At 36.9% G+C, this 20,031-nt stretch overlaps 1 protein-coding gene across 1 annotated transcript in view; it reads left to right on the top strand.

Moving 5' to 3' along the window:
• Positions 1 to 4,012: 4,012 nt before the first annotated feature.
• LOC127450379 (Na(+)/H(+) exchange regulatory cofactor NHE-RF1-like) overlaps positions 4,013 to 20,031 on the top strand; it is an 81,675-nt gene continuing 65,656 nt past the window's right edge. The window contains exon 1 of the mRNA XM_051714464.1: positions 4,013 to 5,196. Within this exon, the coding sequence (XP_051570424.1) occupies positions 4,693 to 5,196 (504 nt within the window). The 5' untranslated portion in view covers positions 4,013 to 4,692. The remainder of the gene's footprint in view (positions 5,197 to 20,031) is intronic.

Here is a 20,031-nt window from a genome sequence, read left to right on the forward strand (position 1 = left end):
GCCTTAGAGAGGACCTGTTTGTTGAAAATTTGACTGAAGGCAAAGAGTTATGAGCAAGAAAGATGCTATTCTCCAGTTTGAATCCAATGTCCCACCACCTACATACAGTAACTGCACCTTCACAATATAAAGTATCGTGATACTTTATATTGTGATACGATCGATAAATACCCTATTTATACACAAATTCTCAACAACACTGGCTATTTTCCCCCCTAACTTTTCAAAGGACATGTCACGAAAAGTTATTTCTATAAATCTGACCCATGTTGCCATCACTCATGTGAAAAGTCGTACATAATTTACGAGTTGGCTATTTCTATGGTCTCTCACAATGTTGTTCTCATAAACTCGTACGACTTCATCACGTGCAAATTCCCGGATGTGTAATGCGGAAGTAAGCGCGAATTCCGCGCAGGAGGCTAAGGACATACTTATTAATATTATGCCTTTACCCGAACCCCTTATCTAAACTTAACCAATCAGTAGAGTGTGTGAACATGATAGGGAGTTGTTGTGTGTGATAGAAGAAAGTAATTGTGGCATATTAGATGGAAACTATGTCCAGCGATGTCATTGGCTGTAGTGAAAGTTGTACGAATTCAAACGAGTGCAGTCACAGGATATCATAGGAATTAGCCAAATTTAGAAAAGTCATAGGAATCCTGACAAATTTGCAGGGAGAGTGTGTTGCAAAAAATAATGGTATCGGCATTTTCAGGGCCGTATTTTAAGAATTTTAAGCAAATAATCTTAAGCAAAACATAAAACGAATTATATTTGTCTGGCTTACATTTTAGTTTTGTGTGTGTGAATAATTTGGTAAATTAGAAATAACAGAATTTGGAGGAGAAAATCTTTTAAAATGTCTACAGCACTTAGTGTGTACACTAAAAAAAAGAACTTTCACCATCGTCAATTTTATTCAGTCCTCCCATGTTCATATTACTCAATCAATTCATGTAACCAAGGAAACTTAAATTAACTGAGTTGATTCGTCTATAAAGAATGTCTTGTCAGCTTTACTTATTCCATTTGTGTTGGGAACATGAATATTTATTGTTTGGTTTACTGAAACTGGGCAGAGGATTTCTCGCTCCCTGCATGCTTTGCATGGGACTCGACAGGGAGAGTAATATTAAAATTAATTGTTATTTTGGCATATTAAATGTTGCTGGGTTTACTTGATTCAGTTAGGTTTCCTCTACTTGAAGTATCGAAGTTGAAATTACATGGTAATTTTAATTTAAGAAAACTAATTTCAAACATGTGGAACCACTGTCCATGATTAAATCAAGTTCAAGTTCAGGTTTTTATTTTATTTTTATTGATTTTTTATGGATGAAACAAACATAGCAGCAGCTACAAAAAGTTAATATTTTATCATTGTACATTAGGAAGACTGTGGAGTAAAGATGGAAATATATACAGTACATATATTTATTTTCATCGTTATTAAGATACCATCACAATGGGAACCTGCTGTTGATTAACACTGATTTGAGAAGATTAGAATATAATTTTTTAGAAATATGAATAATATAATTATTTTTGAAACACAAAACAGCAGGTAACACAAAAAATATCAAACCAATGTTGTAGCTGACAGAAATTATAATTAGTCAATTGTAGCATATTAACTACTTATAAACAATTTAAAACAAACCCCATGATCTGACATTTATGAAAATCTTTTGACCTTTTAAGCGTCATTATATAGTTGAGCCTTGCCTTAATATTACTAAGTAAAGTTTAATTGTTTTCCCTTATTTACCCATCAGCTAATTACAAAAAATATGAAAACATATTGGAATTTTAATTTGGAAGTTATAATTCACAAAAATGATTCTAATTTAGGAGGGTTTCTAACTAGGAGTTTTAATACATAGTTATGGCACCTTGGCCAGGTTTCCCCTGAGTAGCACATGGTAAAATAGGGTTATGTGGGACACCTAAGCTCTGAGGTGGACATGTGTATACTACCTACTATTACTATCTCTGCTCAGTTGTCATGTGATTGAAGGCACATGATTTCATGGCCCTGATGTCACTGAGGAGAGCGGGTCAATTGTGAAGAAACCCAGAGAAAAAGGAATCTACACTGTCGATCAGATATGCCCAAGGTTTAAATTATAACCATAAATCTGACATAAAGAAAACAATTTTCCAAACTATTATATGATGATGATACTACATTTCATGATGATAAAACTAATTTTAATATTTTTCATTTTCAAACATTTTTCAGTTGTCCCTCATTAAAAAAAGTGAGACAGTGTAGTTTAGCATTTCTGGAATGGTAAAGGAAATAAGGATAGGGATATTCTTTTGTAACATACATAGTTATTCAGTATTTCAGACACATTTTTTAACATTTAAGGATTTTGTTAACAGTATTTCTATATTTTTATAGTCAGTGGCCTCTGTATCATAAGTCACCATGAGGGTGAACTGATGTGCCTGGATTAGTGTGCTACAGACTTCTCTAAATGAGTGTACCAGATTTTGAAGTGAACTGTCACAAATAATGAAAAATAAACAACAAAATTTGTTCTGGCACAAAGCACACTAAAAGGTGGAATGTAGGGTGTTACTTAACCACTGTGAACTTAATAAAAATAAACTCCCTTAAAAAACTTTTTTTTTTAAGCTCTCATAGTTGAATTGTCTACTAACAATGTCTAACCAATCCTATAAATACTGTACATTAATCACAGATGAATTCTGTCTTTTTTTGTCATTTCTTTAACTGTCATTTCCACCAAATCTCAAATTATGCATTTTGTTTGATAACATTTTGCTTTGAAAACAACATTTCAAACATTTTTGAAATAAAATGACAAAATGCTTAATACAATACACTATTTTCAAACTTCTTGTAGAATTTGACAGAGTTACAGCTCAACTGGAAATGACACACAATGAAAATATTCTGTTCACAAGTGAAATTTAATTTCTGAGTTCAAAGTCATTTTTAGATTTTTCTTTGGCTTAAATTAATACATGTCTAAGTGGTGTAACCATCCAGAGATGACGATGACGACGACAACAACAACAATAAATAAAAGTCTCCCTGAAAGCTGAAATTCTTGAAAAAATACATTTAGCATTAAACATAACATTAAATATTGTTAATATTTGAAAAACTTTTCTCCACCAAATCAAAGTCAGGTGGTGTAACCAACATGAAGGCTGGCATTTGTTGTCATGTAACAAATGAAAAGAGAGAGAGAGAGAAAGAGAGAGAGAGAGAGAGAGGAGCCCTTTAGACTATCCTATATGTGTGATCTTTTTATTTTTAAATATCATATATGTATATATATATATATATATATATATATATATATATATATAAAATTCAGGTCCATTGGAGCAACCCTATGAAAGCTAATTATTAAGTGTACACTACAGTCACATGTATTCAAAGAGCAAGAAAAATAGGCTATTTTAAAGTAATAGTTCACCCAAAATGTGGGACTTTCTTTCTTCTGCTGAACACAAATGAAGATTTGTAGAAGAATATTTCAGCTCTGTAGGTCCATACAATGCAAGTGAATGGTGACCAGAACTTTGAAGCTCCAAAAACACATAAAGGTATCATAAAAGTAATCCATAAGACTCCAGTGGTTAAATCCATGTCTTCAGAAGAGATATGATAGATATGGGTGAGAAACAGATCAATAGTCCTTTTTACTGTAAATCTCCATTTTCACACTCTTCTCCTTTTTTTGCGATACGCATTCTTCGTGAATATCACCACCTACTGGTCAGGGAGGAGAATTTATAGTAAAAAAGGACTTAAATATTGATCTTTTTCTCATCCACACCTATCATATCACTTCTGAAGACATGGATTAAAACACTGGAGTCTTATGATTCCTTTTATGCTGCATTTATGTGATTTTTGGAGCTTCAAAGTTCTGGTCACCATTCACTTGCATTTTATGGACCTACAGAGCTGAAATATTCTTCTAAAAATCTTCATTTGTGTTCTGCAGAAGAAAGAAAGTCATACACATCTGGGATGGCATGAGGGTGAATAAATGAGAGAGTTTTCATTTTTGAGTGAACTATTACTTTAATACCTTTTACTTGATGGTTATACCACTTGACATTTTTATAGTCATTAAACCATTTTTTATATGAAATGCATGATTTTGAAAAATGTATGAAACATGGACACAAATATTGCATTTCTATGCACTTAACAGATGTGTAGACTAGAGTTTTAAAAGATTTCTTATTTTGTATCATCTCGGACATCCTCATTTCTCAACGACCATATTGCTTTTAAGTGGCAAGAAAACATTTGGACAATTCTGGAGAGATGTCATGTGTTGGTCTGAAATGTGGAGATAACATCACAGTAAATAGCAGAAGTCGAAAGTGCAAAAATGTCCCAGATTACCCAAATTCACCCTACTTTCACTTTATGAGTGCAGTGGGACTGATACAGGTCATAGAGGAGCAGCAGAAGGAGGTGCTATAGAGAAGTCATTCCTCCATGGGCTGGATCTGATGTTGATGTGCTGCTCTGTCCAAACAAATACTCGAACACTGGAACTTTCTCTTGACACAACAACAAATCACTTCATTTACTGAAGCTGAGCGGGTTTAACATGTGTCATTCGTGATCATCTGAGCGCAGGACTCTCCATTGAAATCACATTCAATCAACAGGTGAAACTCAAGATGCCCAGCCAGACTCTGCGCCCCAGACTGTGCGTCCTGGAGAAGGGCGAGAACGGATACGGCTTCCATCTGCACGGAGAGAAGGGCAAAACCGGCCAGTTCATCCGCCTGGTGGAGCCCGATTCGCCCGCCGAGCTGTCCGGTCTGCGCGCGGGCGACCGGCTCGTGTTCGTGAACGGAGAGCGCGTGGAGAGCGACAGCCATCAGCAGGTCGTGTCGCGGATACGCGCGACCGTCGGTAATCTGGAGCTCATAGTGGTGGATGTAGAGACCGACCAGCTGCTGAAGAAACACGAGCTGAAGTGCGTGAAGGAATTCGTCACGGTGGGTATTCCGGTGCCGGAGTGCAATGAGCCCGAGATCAGCGGGGATCTGATGGGGAACGGCACACCGAGGGAGTCTCCGTCTCCAACGCCGCCGCCGGTGCCCGCGAGGAACGGAGAGATGATTCCCGTGCACATTCCCGCGGTGGAGGAACTCCGATCATCCGTGAGCTCGGACATGGTGAGACACACACACACACACACACACACACACACACACACACACACACACATACACACACATACACACACACAGGTTGGTGCGGCTATCCTTATGAGGACTCTCCATAGACATAATGATTTTTATACTGTACAAACTATAGATTCTATCCCCAAACCCTAACCCTAAACCTAACCCTCACAAAAAACTTTCTGCATTTTTACATTTTCAATAAAACAGTTTAGTATATTTTTTAAGCGTTTTGAATTATGGGGACACTAGAAATGTCCTCATAAACCACATTTATAGCATAATACCCTTGTAATTACCAGTTTGTAATCTAAAAAAAGTCCTCACCACTTAAACCTGGGAGGAACCCCCCCCCCCCACACACACACACAAATACACACACACAGTGGTAATACAATGGAATTCTTTGAAGTACCTTGGAGCAACATGTCAATGGCGTATGAAAATAATCATTTATTACCAGGGTATATAAAAAGTAGCCTACCATGTTACTACTACAAAACGTATTTTGTAAGGGTACTAACATATTCAATGATCTGTACAACAGAATAAGTTAAGATTAGTTTACACCCACAAAAGTACCAAAATGTCCCATTGCACATGTTATTTGGAGATGTACCATGATAATAGCCAGTGCTGGTCCTCCCTATAGGCAAACTAAGCAAGTTGCTTAGGGCCCCGATATGCCAGGAGGCCCCCACATTGTCAAAGACATTATAAGTAGTGTTACAAACATACTGACGGGGGCCCCCAGATGGCTAGGACCAGCACTGGTAATAGCATGGTAGCCTGTTCTTTGAAGTGCCTTGGAGCACCATGTAAATACATGGTGTATAAATATAGTAACCATTCTGTACAATAGTATGTATCAAAATTAGAGGTAGATTGATATATCGGTTTTACCGATTAATCGGTGCTGATCGTTGCTTTTTGGAACTATTGGTTATATTGGCAAACATCTATGCCGATAATTGACGATAATTACTTTTTTATTCCTCAGTGTTCCTCAGTCTTTCATCAGTGACAATATTCATCTATATTTTTATCCTCACTTCAATGTATATTTCGTTATTTCGATTACATGAACAAGTGCTTAAAATTGAAGCGAGGGCATGCAAAGAAAAATTATATGGAAACGTGGCGATTATATGGAAATGTGCCCTGTCAGCACATACACGGATCAGCCACAATATTAAAACCACCTGCCTAATATTGTGTAGGTTCCCCTCATGCCGCCAAAACAGCGCCAACCCGCATCTCAGAATAGTATTCTGAGATGATATTCTTCTCACCACAGTTGTGCAGAGCGGTTATCTGAGTTACTGTAGACTTTGTCAGTTCAAACCAGTCTGGTCATTCTCTGTTGACCTCTCTCATCAACAAGACATTTCCGTCCACAGAACTGCCGCTCACTGGATGTTTTTTGTTTTTGGCACCATTCTGAGTAAATTCTAGAGACTGTTGTGCATGAACATCCCAGGAGATCAGCAGTTACAGAAATACTCAAACCAGCCCATCTGGCACCAACAATCATTCATGCGATTATCTAATCAGCCAGTCGTGTGACAAAGTCTACGGTAACTCAGATGTGGGTTGGCGCTGATTTGGCAGAACGAGGGGAACCTACACAATATTAGGCAGATGGTTTGATGACAGATATGATGCAGGTTCAAGTGCTGGACTTTGCTGCTTTAGGTAAGACAGTGGTTATTCTTCATTATTCATATTGGCTGCCATGTTGATGGAAAAACAAATCATGCATATTCATGTTATTGATTCTTTATTATAAATATGACGTGAAGACCTACTTTCTAAATATCTGTTAGTTTACTATGTTGTTTTGACATGAGTGTTGTACAGTAATGTTTCTTGTATGGAATGCATACTCTGGAAGAGAGAGTGGCGGTGAGAAAAAAAGTAATGCAAAAATAACGCAAAAGTAATGTAATGCTTTACTTTCCATAAAAAGTAACTTTGTAATGAAGTTACTTTTTAAGGAGTAACACAATATTCTAACAAGTTACTTTTAAAAGTAACGTTACCCAACACTGAATATGACAATGTTTACTTTTAATTGTTTACATTGTAATACATTGTAGATTATTGTTGGAGAGCACATTTTGGCTGTGTCTCATTTGAAAGGATGTGTCCTCCGGAGGTCGCATTTGTCGGCCGCATACATCATCGAGACTGTCTCATTTCAGAAAAGCGAGTAGGACACTTCGAATGCAGCCTTCGAATACGACCTTCTTTCACAGGAATTTGGAGGATGCATGAGGTGTATCCTTCGTGGGCACTCACAACCCACAATTCTTTGCTTTAACGGAAATGTCTAAAATAAAATAACAACGCCAGTTTGCCCGTAAATATGATGTTCAAACATAAGGAGTGTTAATTCCCAAGTTGAAGTACCTCAGTAGATGGGTGCAGAGTATATAATATGTATAATTATATTAATATATAATTACAATAAAGTATTAGACTAAAAGTACACCTGTAAAATCTATTTTCTTTTCTCTTTACATCCTTATATCTCTCCTAAAATGTACATCATATATACCCTTCTAAAAGGAACTATGTTCCCTTCTCACTAAAAAAGTGCTCGCGCTTGTTAAAGAGTGGCGTGCTGTCATGGCAACCATGTTACGTTCCGTTTCCGTTTGTCCTACGAAGGCCGTCTAGTTTAAACGAGACTTGTTTAAAGGAGGACACTCGGTATACTGCAGCCTTCAAAGGATGCATCCTACCTTGCATGCAGTCTTCGAAAGAGACAGAGCTTTTATTTCTGTTTGAGTGAGCAGCTGGATGCAGTAAAGCGCATACATTTCAGAATAAGAGTCCCCGGTGTATTTCAGCTTTAAAGTTAAAAGTTCTGCGCTATGAATCAAATCTTTTTTCTTTTTTCCCCCTGGTTATTGGTATTTTGGTTGCACCATAAACTGCATCTGGAAATTAATTCAATTTGGACTCTTGTAGCCACTGTCTGGCCCTCCCGATCACAGGAAGGAAAGACTAAGAACATTTAATATAGGCTACCAATTTTAAAAACTATTGGCAGATTCATTACAGTCTTTCAAGACATTGTCGTATCAGCAAAATCCAATATCAGTTGACCTCTAATTTGTATTTATTTATATAATGGTACATAAGCCAATTTTAATGTGATATATATGTGGTAAACGTGTCTTAAGTATTTTAAACTTTCATATATCCTACGCTGTTTTACAGATAAGCAATGTTAAGACCGTGTTGAATGTGTGTGTCCCTGCCTGTTTAAGAGTCTGTAATACATGATTTATTTTGAGATTGTGTGGGTTTGTTTTGGTATGGGGATACGGTATTAATTTTATTTGTTTGGGTCTTGAAAAAGGTCTTAAAAAGTCTTAAATTTGATTTTAAAAACTCTGCAGCAACCCTGTCTTGTAGCCTCTGTGTCTGTGCCTGTCATAGTAAGGAAAGACTAAGATTGTTTTTTAAATTTCTAAAAATCTGTTTTAAAAACTATCTGCCTTTTCCACCACCTTAGTTATCGGTATTGGCAAAATCAACTATCGGTCGACCTCTAATTAAAATATCATGGTATTACCATCTCATAGCATGCTACTTCCATGACACACTGTAAAAAATTGTGTTGACATCTACAGTGGTGTGAAAAAGTGTTTGCCCCCTTCCTGATTTCTTATTTTTTTGCATGTTTGTCACACTTAAATGTTTCAGATCATCAAACAAGTTTAAATATTAGTCAAAGATAACACAAGTAAACACAAAATGCAGTTTTTAAATGAAGGTTGTTATTATTAAGGGAAAACAAAATCCAAACCTACATGGCCCTGTGTGAAAAAGTGTTTGCCCCACCTGTTAAAACATAACTTAACTGTGGTTTATCACACCTGAGTTCAATTTCTCTAGCCACACCCAGGCCTGATTACTGCCACACCTGTTCTCAATCAAGAAATCACTTAAATAGGACCTGCCTGACAAAGTGAGGTAGACCAAAAGATCTTAAAAAGCTAGACATCATGCCGAGATTCAAAGAAATTCAGGAACAAATGAGAAAGAAAGTAATTGAGATCTATCAGTCTGGAAAAGGTTATAAAGCCATTTCTAAAGCTTTGGGACTCCAGAGAACCACAGTGAGAGCCATTATCCACAAATGGCGAAAACATGGAACAGTGGTGAACCTTCCCAGGAGTGGCCGGCTGACCAAAATTACCCCAAAAGTGCAGTGACGATTCATCCAAGAGGTCACAAAAGACCCCACAACAACATCCAAAGAACTGCAGGCCTCACTTGCCTCAGTTAAGGTCAGTGTTCATGACTCCACCATAAAAGAGACTGGGCAAAAATGGCCGGCATGGCAGAGTTCCAAGACGAAAACCACTGCTGAGCAAAAAGAACAATAAGGCTCGTCTCATTTTTGCCAGAAAACATCTTGATGATCCCCAAGACTTTTGGGAAAATACTCTGTGGACTGAAGAGACAAAAGTTGAACTTTTTGGAAGGTGTGTGTCCCATTACATCTGGCGTAAAAGTAACACCGCATTTCAGAAAAAGAACATCATACCAACAGTAAAATATGGTGGTGGTAGTGTGATGGTCTGGGGCTGTTTTGCTGCTTCAGGACCTGGAAGACTTGCTGTGATAAATGGAACCATGAATTCTGCTGTCTACCAAAAAGTCCTGAAGGAGAATGTCCGGCCATCTCTTCGTGACCTCAAGCTGAAGCGAACTTGGGTTCTGCAGCAGGACAATGATCCAAAACACACCAGCAAGTCCACCTCTGTTATGGCTGAAGAAAAACAAAATGAAGACTTTGGAGTGGCCTAATCAAAGTCCTGACCTGAATCATATTGAGATGCTGTGGCATGACCTTAAAAAGGCAGTTCATGCTCGAAAACCCTCCAATGTGGCTGAATTACAACAATTCTGCAAAGTTGAGTGGGCCAAAATTCCTCCACAGCGCTGTAAAAGACTCATTGCAAGTTATCGCAAACGCTTGATTGCAGTTGTTGCTGCTAAGGATGGCCCAACCAGTTATTAGGTTTAGGGGGCAAACACTTTTTCACACAGGGCCATGTAGGTTTGGATTTTGTTTTCCCTTAATAATAACAACCTTCATTTAAAAACTGCATTTTGTATTTACTTGTGTTATCTTTGACTAATATTTAAACTTGTTTGATGATCTGAAACATTTAAGTGTGACAAACATGCAAAAAAATAAGAAATCAGGAAGGGGGCAAACACTTTTTCACACCACTGTATGTGCCTTCCAATAAAACTTGGGGGTGGAACTGCTGTGCGCTCGCTGGTCCGCTGTGCTTCGAACAAGCACCACACGGACACCTTTAACGGTTGCGCACTGTCGCCATGTCAACAACCATGTCTCCCGCTGAAAGCGTTTAAACGCACTCCTCCTGCTGGGCCCCATGGGAGCTGTAGGCCCCTGGGCTTCAGCCCATATAAACCCGTGCGTTAATGCGCCCCTGATCACGGTATTACCATCTGATACAATAGTACATCCACTAGGGGTGTAATGTTCACTCATCCCACGATTCAGTTCGGTTAACAAGACTGAGCTCACGGTTCGGTTCAGTTTACGATTCTTTAAACTAAGCCTGAATCAAGAAAAGTTAAGATTGAAAGTTTTATTATTATTATTATTATTATTATTATTACTTTAAAGACATGTGCAAAACATTTCAAATTTAACACTGTTATTAAAAGTGCTATATGATCCATCAGAGATACACTGGGATTAAAAATCAGCCTAGAACAGTGAAGTGGTGACACCAAATGGAAATATTAGCTAATAATTATATTTGCTGAAAATATGAAATAATGTTACACACATATGCTGCTTACACACTGTCAATGATTACATACATTTAAAATATTTTAAAATAAAGCTGTATTTTTCTAAAATAATATTGTCTCTGATTACATCTAAACGTTGTTTTCAAAAATACATATTTAATGGAAGTGCATGCTCATCCACTTAATAATGTCCCTACTTAAAACCCTACTGAAATGTAATGATGAAATCCAGTGGCGGTTCTGACTTACTTGGTGCCCTAGGCGAGATCCGACGTGCCACCTCCCTTACATACCCAACCCCATATTTTTATTACTTTTTTTAATTTACTTTTTATAACGGAACTAGGCTTTAACACACAACATAAATAAAAGGAATAGTTCACCCAAAAATGAAAATTCTCATCATTTACTCACCCTCATGACACCACAGATGTGTATGAATTTGTTCTTTTTGCTGAACACAAGCAAAAATTTTTAGAAGAATATCTCAGCTTTGTAGGTCCATTCAATGCAAGTGAATGTTGGCCAGATCTTTGAAGCTCCAAAAATCACATAAAGGCAGCATAAAAGTAATCATTAAAACTCCAGTGTTTTAATCCATGTCTTCAGAAGTGATATGATAGGTGTGGGTGAGAAACAGATCAATATTTAAGTCCTTTTTTTACTCTAAATCTTCACTTTCACACCTGAAAGTCACATGTGATGACTATTTAGTTTCACTTTCATGTCTGAATATTTAGAGTAAAAAGGGACTTGAATATTGATCTCACCCATGAATGTGAATGTTTCTCACCCACACTTATCATTTCACTTCTGAAGACATGGATTCAACCACTGGAGTTGTATGGATTACTTTTGTGCTGCCTTAATGTGCTTTTTGGAGCTTCAAAGTTCTGGCCAACATTCACTTGCATTATATGGACCTACAGAGCTGAAATACTCTTCTAAAAATCTTCATTTGTGTTCTGCAAAAGAAAGAAAGTCATACACATCTGGGATGGCATGAGGGTGAATAAATGATGAGAGAATTTTCTTTTCTGGGTGTACTGTCTTTTTAAATAAAAATAACTAGACAATGAATATAGAAATGAACTATATATATATATATATATATATATATATATATATATATATTATTGGCAAATCATATTAACATGTGCATTATATATACATAACTTAAATTGCTCAATTAAATTTTAGAGTCAATAAATAAAGATAATGGCAGAATACTTCCAGATTGCATTATTATATTTCCCAATTTAAAATTCAACCCTCCCCTCGTAGTTTTCATTGATGCAAAATCATCAATGAATTTGTCATATCTGCCCAGCAATCACTTGGTTGATACTAATTTTCTCAAGACCACTGAGGCGATCCTGTGTCATGGTGTACCTCTAGTGTTGATCATGGTTATCTTATGTTTGTTCAGACTGTGAGAATTTTTGCTACTAATTTCATATTTATTTATGCAATACAAATTAGTGCTGTATGTCAATAACGTGTAATACGCTTCCCTCGTCATGTCCAAACCCTGTAGTTTTATTTCGTGGTACAAAAAATGTATTTTACTATTAAAAATCATCAGCCTGGTGTCATTAACATTACGTCACTGTGGCAACATTCTTGCAAAAATGAAATTAGGTGCTTCATTACATGTTTGGCTGCAGTTTCCCAGTAAAATGTACAGCGGGGACGCCAAAACTGAGTGAAATGGTGTCGTAATCAGACGAGGGTTTAAAATAAATATTAGATGGAGGTTTTAATGAGTAAAATATACCTCCCTAACTTAAAACTTTACCCTAAACCTAACCAATATTGATCTAAAATAAAATGAGAGTTACACAAAACAGGCATCCTCACCCTAAACCAACACCTAAACCTAACCGATTGTGACTAAAAACAAAACCAGTAATTAAAAGCACATTTTCTGAAGCAACCACATCATTTCTTACGGCTTCTATTACACTCCCGTCTGGTGCTTGACTGGTCTCAAACCACAGATCTCCGAGTTCAAAGTCCAACACTCTATGAGGTGAGCTATTGCGGAAGCTAATCACATTGGAATATGTGTGTAAATGTAGGTGAGTCTGTAATACAAGCGTTAAAGTGTATCGTTTTTCAAATGATGCATTAGAGTAAAAGTGTTCTGATATCACAGCAGAGCATTGTGTGAGTAATAGTGCGAAAAAGAAATGTTTATAAAGTCATTATCCACCGTTATAGTCGTGGTTTGTGTGAAAGTGAATAAAACGCACAGTTGTTGTTGCGGCTCTACTGTTAATTTCACAAGGAAACTGTGACGAAACGTAGAACGTGGCAGATAAAAGTCAGTTTGCAAAAATGAAGTTATAGAAACATTAATTACGTGAGACAATGGGTTGAAAATCATGGTTTGGTTTGGGTTTGGGTTATGAGTTTGGAAAAATCATAATAACATTGTACTTTGGTTCATTTATTTTTCACGCCAACTCGTACAATTTCTTAAGATTTCACCATCTCATACTATTAGTATTTGGACTTGTCATGAGATCAGGCCTCATGGTACTACAATTAGACATGTACCATGATGATTCCATTGTATTCTTTGAAGTACCTAGGAGTACCATGTAAATACCATTGTACATGAATAAAATAAAAGCCAGGAATATATCGAAGGGTCATGGTATTACCATCTGATACCATTGCTGTACTATGATACTGTCACAAACCCTAACCCTTATCTAACCCTAACCCTAATCCCAACTCTTGTCACTGCAATTTATTTGTCATACATTTACTAATGTTTATCAGAAATCTATCATCACATATGATTTCAATATGTTTGAACTGCTTTGATTTTATTCATCCATATGTGCAGTTGTAACATTGGTTGAAAATTGCATTGTATTCCTCAAGTTTTCACTGTTGCCAAAAGAACAGTAATTACAACAGGGCTATGACAACTGTGAAATGCACACCTACACTGCATAGTGCACTTGGAAGCTCATATATACTCAGTGCTGCAGTCATTTAACTGTGTGGGTGGTGTTGTGTTGTGGAGGACATCCACCAGATGAAGAGTTCTTTCTCACAGATGAAGACAAACAACTGCATTCATCCCCAATCCTCCTCACTAAATATCTTTGACATACAGTTTCACACCTCAAGCAATTACACAGAGTTACAGCACTGCTTAGGAACATTGGGTGTCATTCACTATTATTTGCATACAAATGCACAGAAAAGGTTCTCACACAAAATTGAATTGACTTACAACAGGTGTGTACGGACATAAACCTGTTCTTACCCTCCTTCAAACGTTGATGAATCTGGAATAGTGACAGTTATGATAGCTCAAACACACTTCTCAAGCAAAACATTTCACAAAAGTAAGTTTGGTAACACTTTACATGAATGTTTCCTTTGTTAATGGTTCATAAAGGCATGTATTAATGACTAATAAGTCATTTACAAATGCATTATAAATCATTAATATGTGGTTATAACAACATGCATAAAATCGGTGACTTTCATGCAATACTTTCCAAATAGTAAGCCATTTTACCTCACTTGTTATAAATGGTAAATGGTCTGCATTTATATAGCGCCTTTTTGAACCTTAGCGGTTCCAAAGCGCCTTACACTGTGACTCATTCACCCATTCACACACACACTCACACACCAATAACGGTTAATACATGCTTAATAACAGTTATAAAACTTTAGTAACCTATGGAAATGTATCTTTGTGTAAAGTGCACACATATGAAGCATTTAATAATAAGTTGCTAACATTAGAAATGTGTGTACATAAAGTTCAGTATGGTTTAATGTTCATCAGGCTTTATTATATGACTATGCTGTGAATGTTTCATTAGCATAAAATAAATAAGTGTATTTATTAAGCATTTATAACCAGTAAAAATGCTCACTTTTGATAAGTATTGCATGAAAGTTGTCCTATTTATGCATGTTGTTATAGATGCATATAAATGATTTATAATGTATTTGTAAATGACTTATTAGTCATTAATTAACCCCTTTAGAAACCTTTACGGAACAATAATGTGAAGTATTGCCAGACATTTCTTAGGTTTTAAATGATAAAACAATATATATTTTGTTCAAAATGAAGACAAAGTAATGGAAAGTATTGTGATACTTTCTGGTTGTCAAATGTTAGTAGAACATGTCCCTAGTTAATGTGCTGAACTACACCTGTGGTTACTCGGATCTGGCATCTGTGTGAATTTAGGGGGAACTGACTTCATACATCCAGTAAAAATCACAAAGGTTTTGCATATGTGTATGTACGGTTGGTCAGTAAGTTGGTCAGTATTGCTTGAAACAACATTTGTAGCTGTTCTCTACCACTGAACAGATTCTGTTGTGAATTTGAAGGACTTGCTGTCTGTCCAGATGAAGTCCAGCTGTTTGCAGTCTGTTGTGTCTCTCTCTTTGTTGTTCAGTTGGTTGTAACTGTCTTTGTGTGTGTACTGCAGCCATGATAATGATTTGCACATTACTCAAGCAGGAACAAGTCCAGACACCAGAACAGCTGGACTCCCTATGGTGTCCCAAACCCCTTTTCATTCCCATGTCATCATCACAAACAAAGTGTGCGGATCTGTTCGGCACCCTACCTGTAAACCAACTAACCTTAGTGCAGCATCTAGCAACCACAAAGAACACCTAGCAATGCATATGTAACTATTTTAAACATACAAATAAAGAATATGTCCTCATCTCAACCCTTGAAAACCTGCTGATAGCTGATGCATTACCCATCATGTGGGTACAGGATTAAAGGAGTATAGCCAACTAATACTAGATAAAAGCTTGTGAATGAAAATAATTGAGAAAACCTGTAAAAACGGGTTGTGTTGTGATGTTTTCAAGATACATGGCTCTTCCCATAGATTTCCCTATAAAAGCCTGTTGCTGTCTTGTACTGCTCTGAGGGGAAGTTAGAGTGAAATCTGTGAAGATAGCGGGGCTGTTTTTCAATCATGCACAGATGACTGGTCTTACATAAGTCTTCTCTCTAAGGCAATTACTGGCGTGGAAGTGCTTTTGTGTTGAGTTCTATTGACTGTGACTCTCCAGCTCAACTGCTGCTGCTTGCATAACTCCTCTGTTAGGAGGAGTCAGGGTACGTCAACCCGTGGATGGTACATTAATACCATATCTCGGCCAAGCTCCCTGATTTACCTATTCATATTAAAAACTTCCCGTCAGAGCAGGTTGGCACAAACAGAACTTGGAGTCTGGTAATATTGTGATCTTGCTATTTCCTGTAAAAAAAATAAAAAGAGTATTTGGAGGTAGGGCTGGCCGATATGGCTCAGAAAGCTCAAATAGATCAAAATCATATATTTGGGTCAATGACATGGTGGTCATTTTTTATCCGGATCTATTAAGTTATTCAAAAATACATAAAAAATGCAATTCACACAATGCACTTGAATACACCTTTACTATGGTGAACATGCTTTCAATTTCTGAGTTCAAAGACATTCTTATATATTTCTGGGGCTTAAATTCAGAGTGGTGTAACCATACAGAGACTAATTATCGACCGATATGGGTGTTTTGATGGCGAATATCTTGAGAGCAGGGAGGCCGATTCTTCAATGTAATGCCGATTAGGGGTGCACCGATCGATCAGCCGATATTTGTCTTAAATCCATGATTGGCGATCGGCCGATCGTGCCTAGATTTAGGGCCAATCTTTTTTGCAGCATGCAGGGAATCACACATACACTGCTACTCTAAAGAATGACAGTGGGGCCTTTGGAGGGTGAGTTGTTGGCAATTCTAAGCATTCACAAATTTAAACTTTCAGACATGCTGTAATTCAGATGAATATACCGGTTTGATTTAAAAATGTGTAAGAATTGCACGTGTGTGAATATTAAGTTGCCCATTTTCTAGAGTCATTACGGTAGTAATTCTGACTCATTGCACAGTGAGCAGGAAAAGGATAAAGAGGCTGCTAACGGGTATAAAAACGAATTAAACAACAAATAAACATGCAAATACATGATACATGACATGAGTCATGACAATCAGACGTTGTGTTGAGCTATAGAGACTATTTGAGCGATCATGAGTGCTTTTAGCTTCACTCCCTTCAACATGAGCGCTCTCTGTGTTAATCAATCATGCGCGCTCTAGGTGTTCTCAATATCTCATCAGTCACTCATTTCAGTGCTATTCTGTGAGGATCCCAATAAATCAGATTAATGTTAGTCACAATACCACTAATACAGATGTAACTGTTACTGGGTTTCAAAAATGCGTCCTCACGCATTTGCTTAATAATTACTGATTTGTGTTACAACAAGATGGCAAAGACAGTAAACAATCATAGATATTAATGATTTCTCACTGGAGCAGTTTTAGAGCTTGTAATGGATGTATTTTTCTTATTTTTGAAAGAATCGCTGCTGTGTGTGATGCTCTCATGGTTTTTACTGCTTACCACTATGTCACAATGACCTTTTGATATTGACAACAGAACTATTCATAACTGTTTCAAATCAAATAAATGTTAGCAATTCACAATTAATGTAATTTTAATGTAATTTTGGTAACGCTTAATAAAAAGGTTTAATTTTTTAACATTAGTTAATGCATTAGGTATCATGAACAAACAATGAACAATATATTATTACAGCAATTATTAATCAATGTTTGTTAATAAAAATACAATTGTTCATTGTTAGTTCATAGTGCATTAACTAATGTTAACGAATACAATGGTTTTAAAAATGTAATAGTATATGTTGTAACTAACATTAAGTTCATTAGTTCATGTTAACTACAGTAATATTGTTAAATAATATGAACAAATCGAACCTTTTTGTAAAGTGTTACCGTAATTTTACTGTGTGGGGCATAAACATAACTGCAGCATATAACTTGCAAAAGTGTGGCAAAGGGCACTTTAAAAAAAATCGGTATCGGGCGATCTTAGTGTTAAAACAAATAGGAGATTGTATTGACCTCAAATATCCTGAATGATGCACCACTAGTGCTTAATATGCAGTTGTTGCCTCTAATTTCACATAGCTAAAGATATTTTTTCATTTAAGGTCAGTTTGGCCTGTAAAAGAGTAAATAAACATCTATTTGAGGAACTTTTTCATTCTTTCTTGTCTGTTGCTTAAAGAAAAATATCGGCAATCGGAATCGGCCATGAAAAATCATGATCGTGCATCCCTAATGCCGATAAATATCGTATCATACAATTTAATATGAAAGTAAATTACATGTACTGAAAATGGCAAAAAATTCAATTAACCTTTATTTTTATTTTCACTCCAAATTTCACTCAAAACTTCAACTTTGTAAAAATAGAAAATACATAATTATACTTATTATTTAGACAGATGGTAGATAGCAGCTTCTGGTTTGTTTAGTCATATAGGGCAGGGTGAGATGGCTTCAAAAATTATATGTCAGTATTTTTTAGCCGATTGAATATATTTAAAATGTTTAATGCATGAGGTAAAAAAAAAGAAATCATGTTTTCCACAGTTTTCACTATATGAACACAAGGGAGAATGATATTTAATCATTATGTTCTGATGTATATTTTTACTTAAACATTATTATTTATTTTTTTCTTTTCTCCTCAATTTGGAATGCCCAATTCCCAATGCGCTCTAAGTCCTTGTGGTGGTGTAGTGATTCGCCTCAATCCGGGTGGTGGCGGATGAATCTCAGTTGCCTCCGCGTCTGAGACTGTCAATCCACGCATCTTATCGCGTGGCTTGTTGAGCGCGTTACCACGGAGACATAGCGCGTGTGGAGATCCATGCACAATTCACCACTCGCCCCACCGAGAGCAAACCACATTATAGCGACCATGAGGAGGTTACCCCATGTGACTCTACCCTCCCTAGCAACCGGGCCAATTTGGTTGCTTAGGAGACCTGGCTGGAGTCACTCAGCACACCCTGGATTCTAACTCGCGACTCCAGGGGTGGTAGTCAGCTTCTTTACTTGCTGAGCTACCCAGGCCCCACTTAAACATTTTTTTGTGAATGAACAGGATGTGCGAAAATGACAACTTCACTCACTTTTTGGAAGCCAATTGAATGTTGTTATAATACTGAATTATTAATGTGGGACCCAGTCAAATTTATTATTATAATATAATGCTGAATTATATTTATTATTGTGAGGATTAGATTTGTTTTATTCAATATGTTTCTGTTGTATTTACTTTACCTTCACCTGGAGCTTTTATTTTGACGAAAAACAAAAGGTGCAATATGATTTGACAGTTTACAGTTTTCCTCATTACGCTGTCATCACCTTCTTTTCTGTGATAGGCCTACTGTGTGGAGTTTTTAGATTTGTGTAATAAATTGTAGCGGTACAGATGTTTGGAATTGTGTGAAGGCGTGAACCTGCAGGGGTGGCCGGGATCACCTTTTTTGAGTGCCACGGACTGACCATCACACAACATTCGTGAGCCAGAGAGACACAGTTTTAATCCAGACTTATGACTCTAGTCATATCAGAAAACCAATAAAAGCCATGTAATTTTACATGGAACGGGCCGCCCCCTCATGGCCGCTGCCATGTTGAAGGCACATGACACTGTGTCATGCAATTGACTGAGTTACTACCACTAATAATGACAATAATAATAACATGTTTACTTATATAGCACTTTCAGACAATGCTCAAGCATAAAAGTACTTGTAAACAAACCATGCAGACCAAACAATAAAACAACAAACCCAATATTCTTACTACAAACAATGTAGCCCAAGTCAACAGTATAGTCCAAAGCGATGGTATCAGCAGGAGTGTGATCCACCAGACAGTCCGAACAGAATGAGTGCAAGTGAAAAGATCAAATGTTCAAAGAAGAGGTGCCTGCCGGAGTCATGAAACAAACACCTATGACCTGCAGCTCTCACAGTGCAAATCACGGATAAATGTGCGACATCAAATGGCAAGCACAAGGAGGTGTTCAGCCGGGGCAGACAGCTTGTGAGTCACGCGGCCCAGACG

The sequence above is a fragment of the Myxocyprinus asiaticus genome, chromosome 13 (genome assembly GCF_019703515.2).
Source record: "Myxocyprinus asiaticus isolate MX2 ecotype Aquarium Trade chromosome 13, UBuf_Myxa_2, whole genome shotgun sequence".
Taxonomy (NCBI): Eukaryota; Metazoa; Chordata; class Actinopteri; order Cypriniformes; family Catostomidae; genus Myxocyprinus; species Myxocyprinus asiaticus.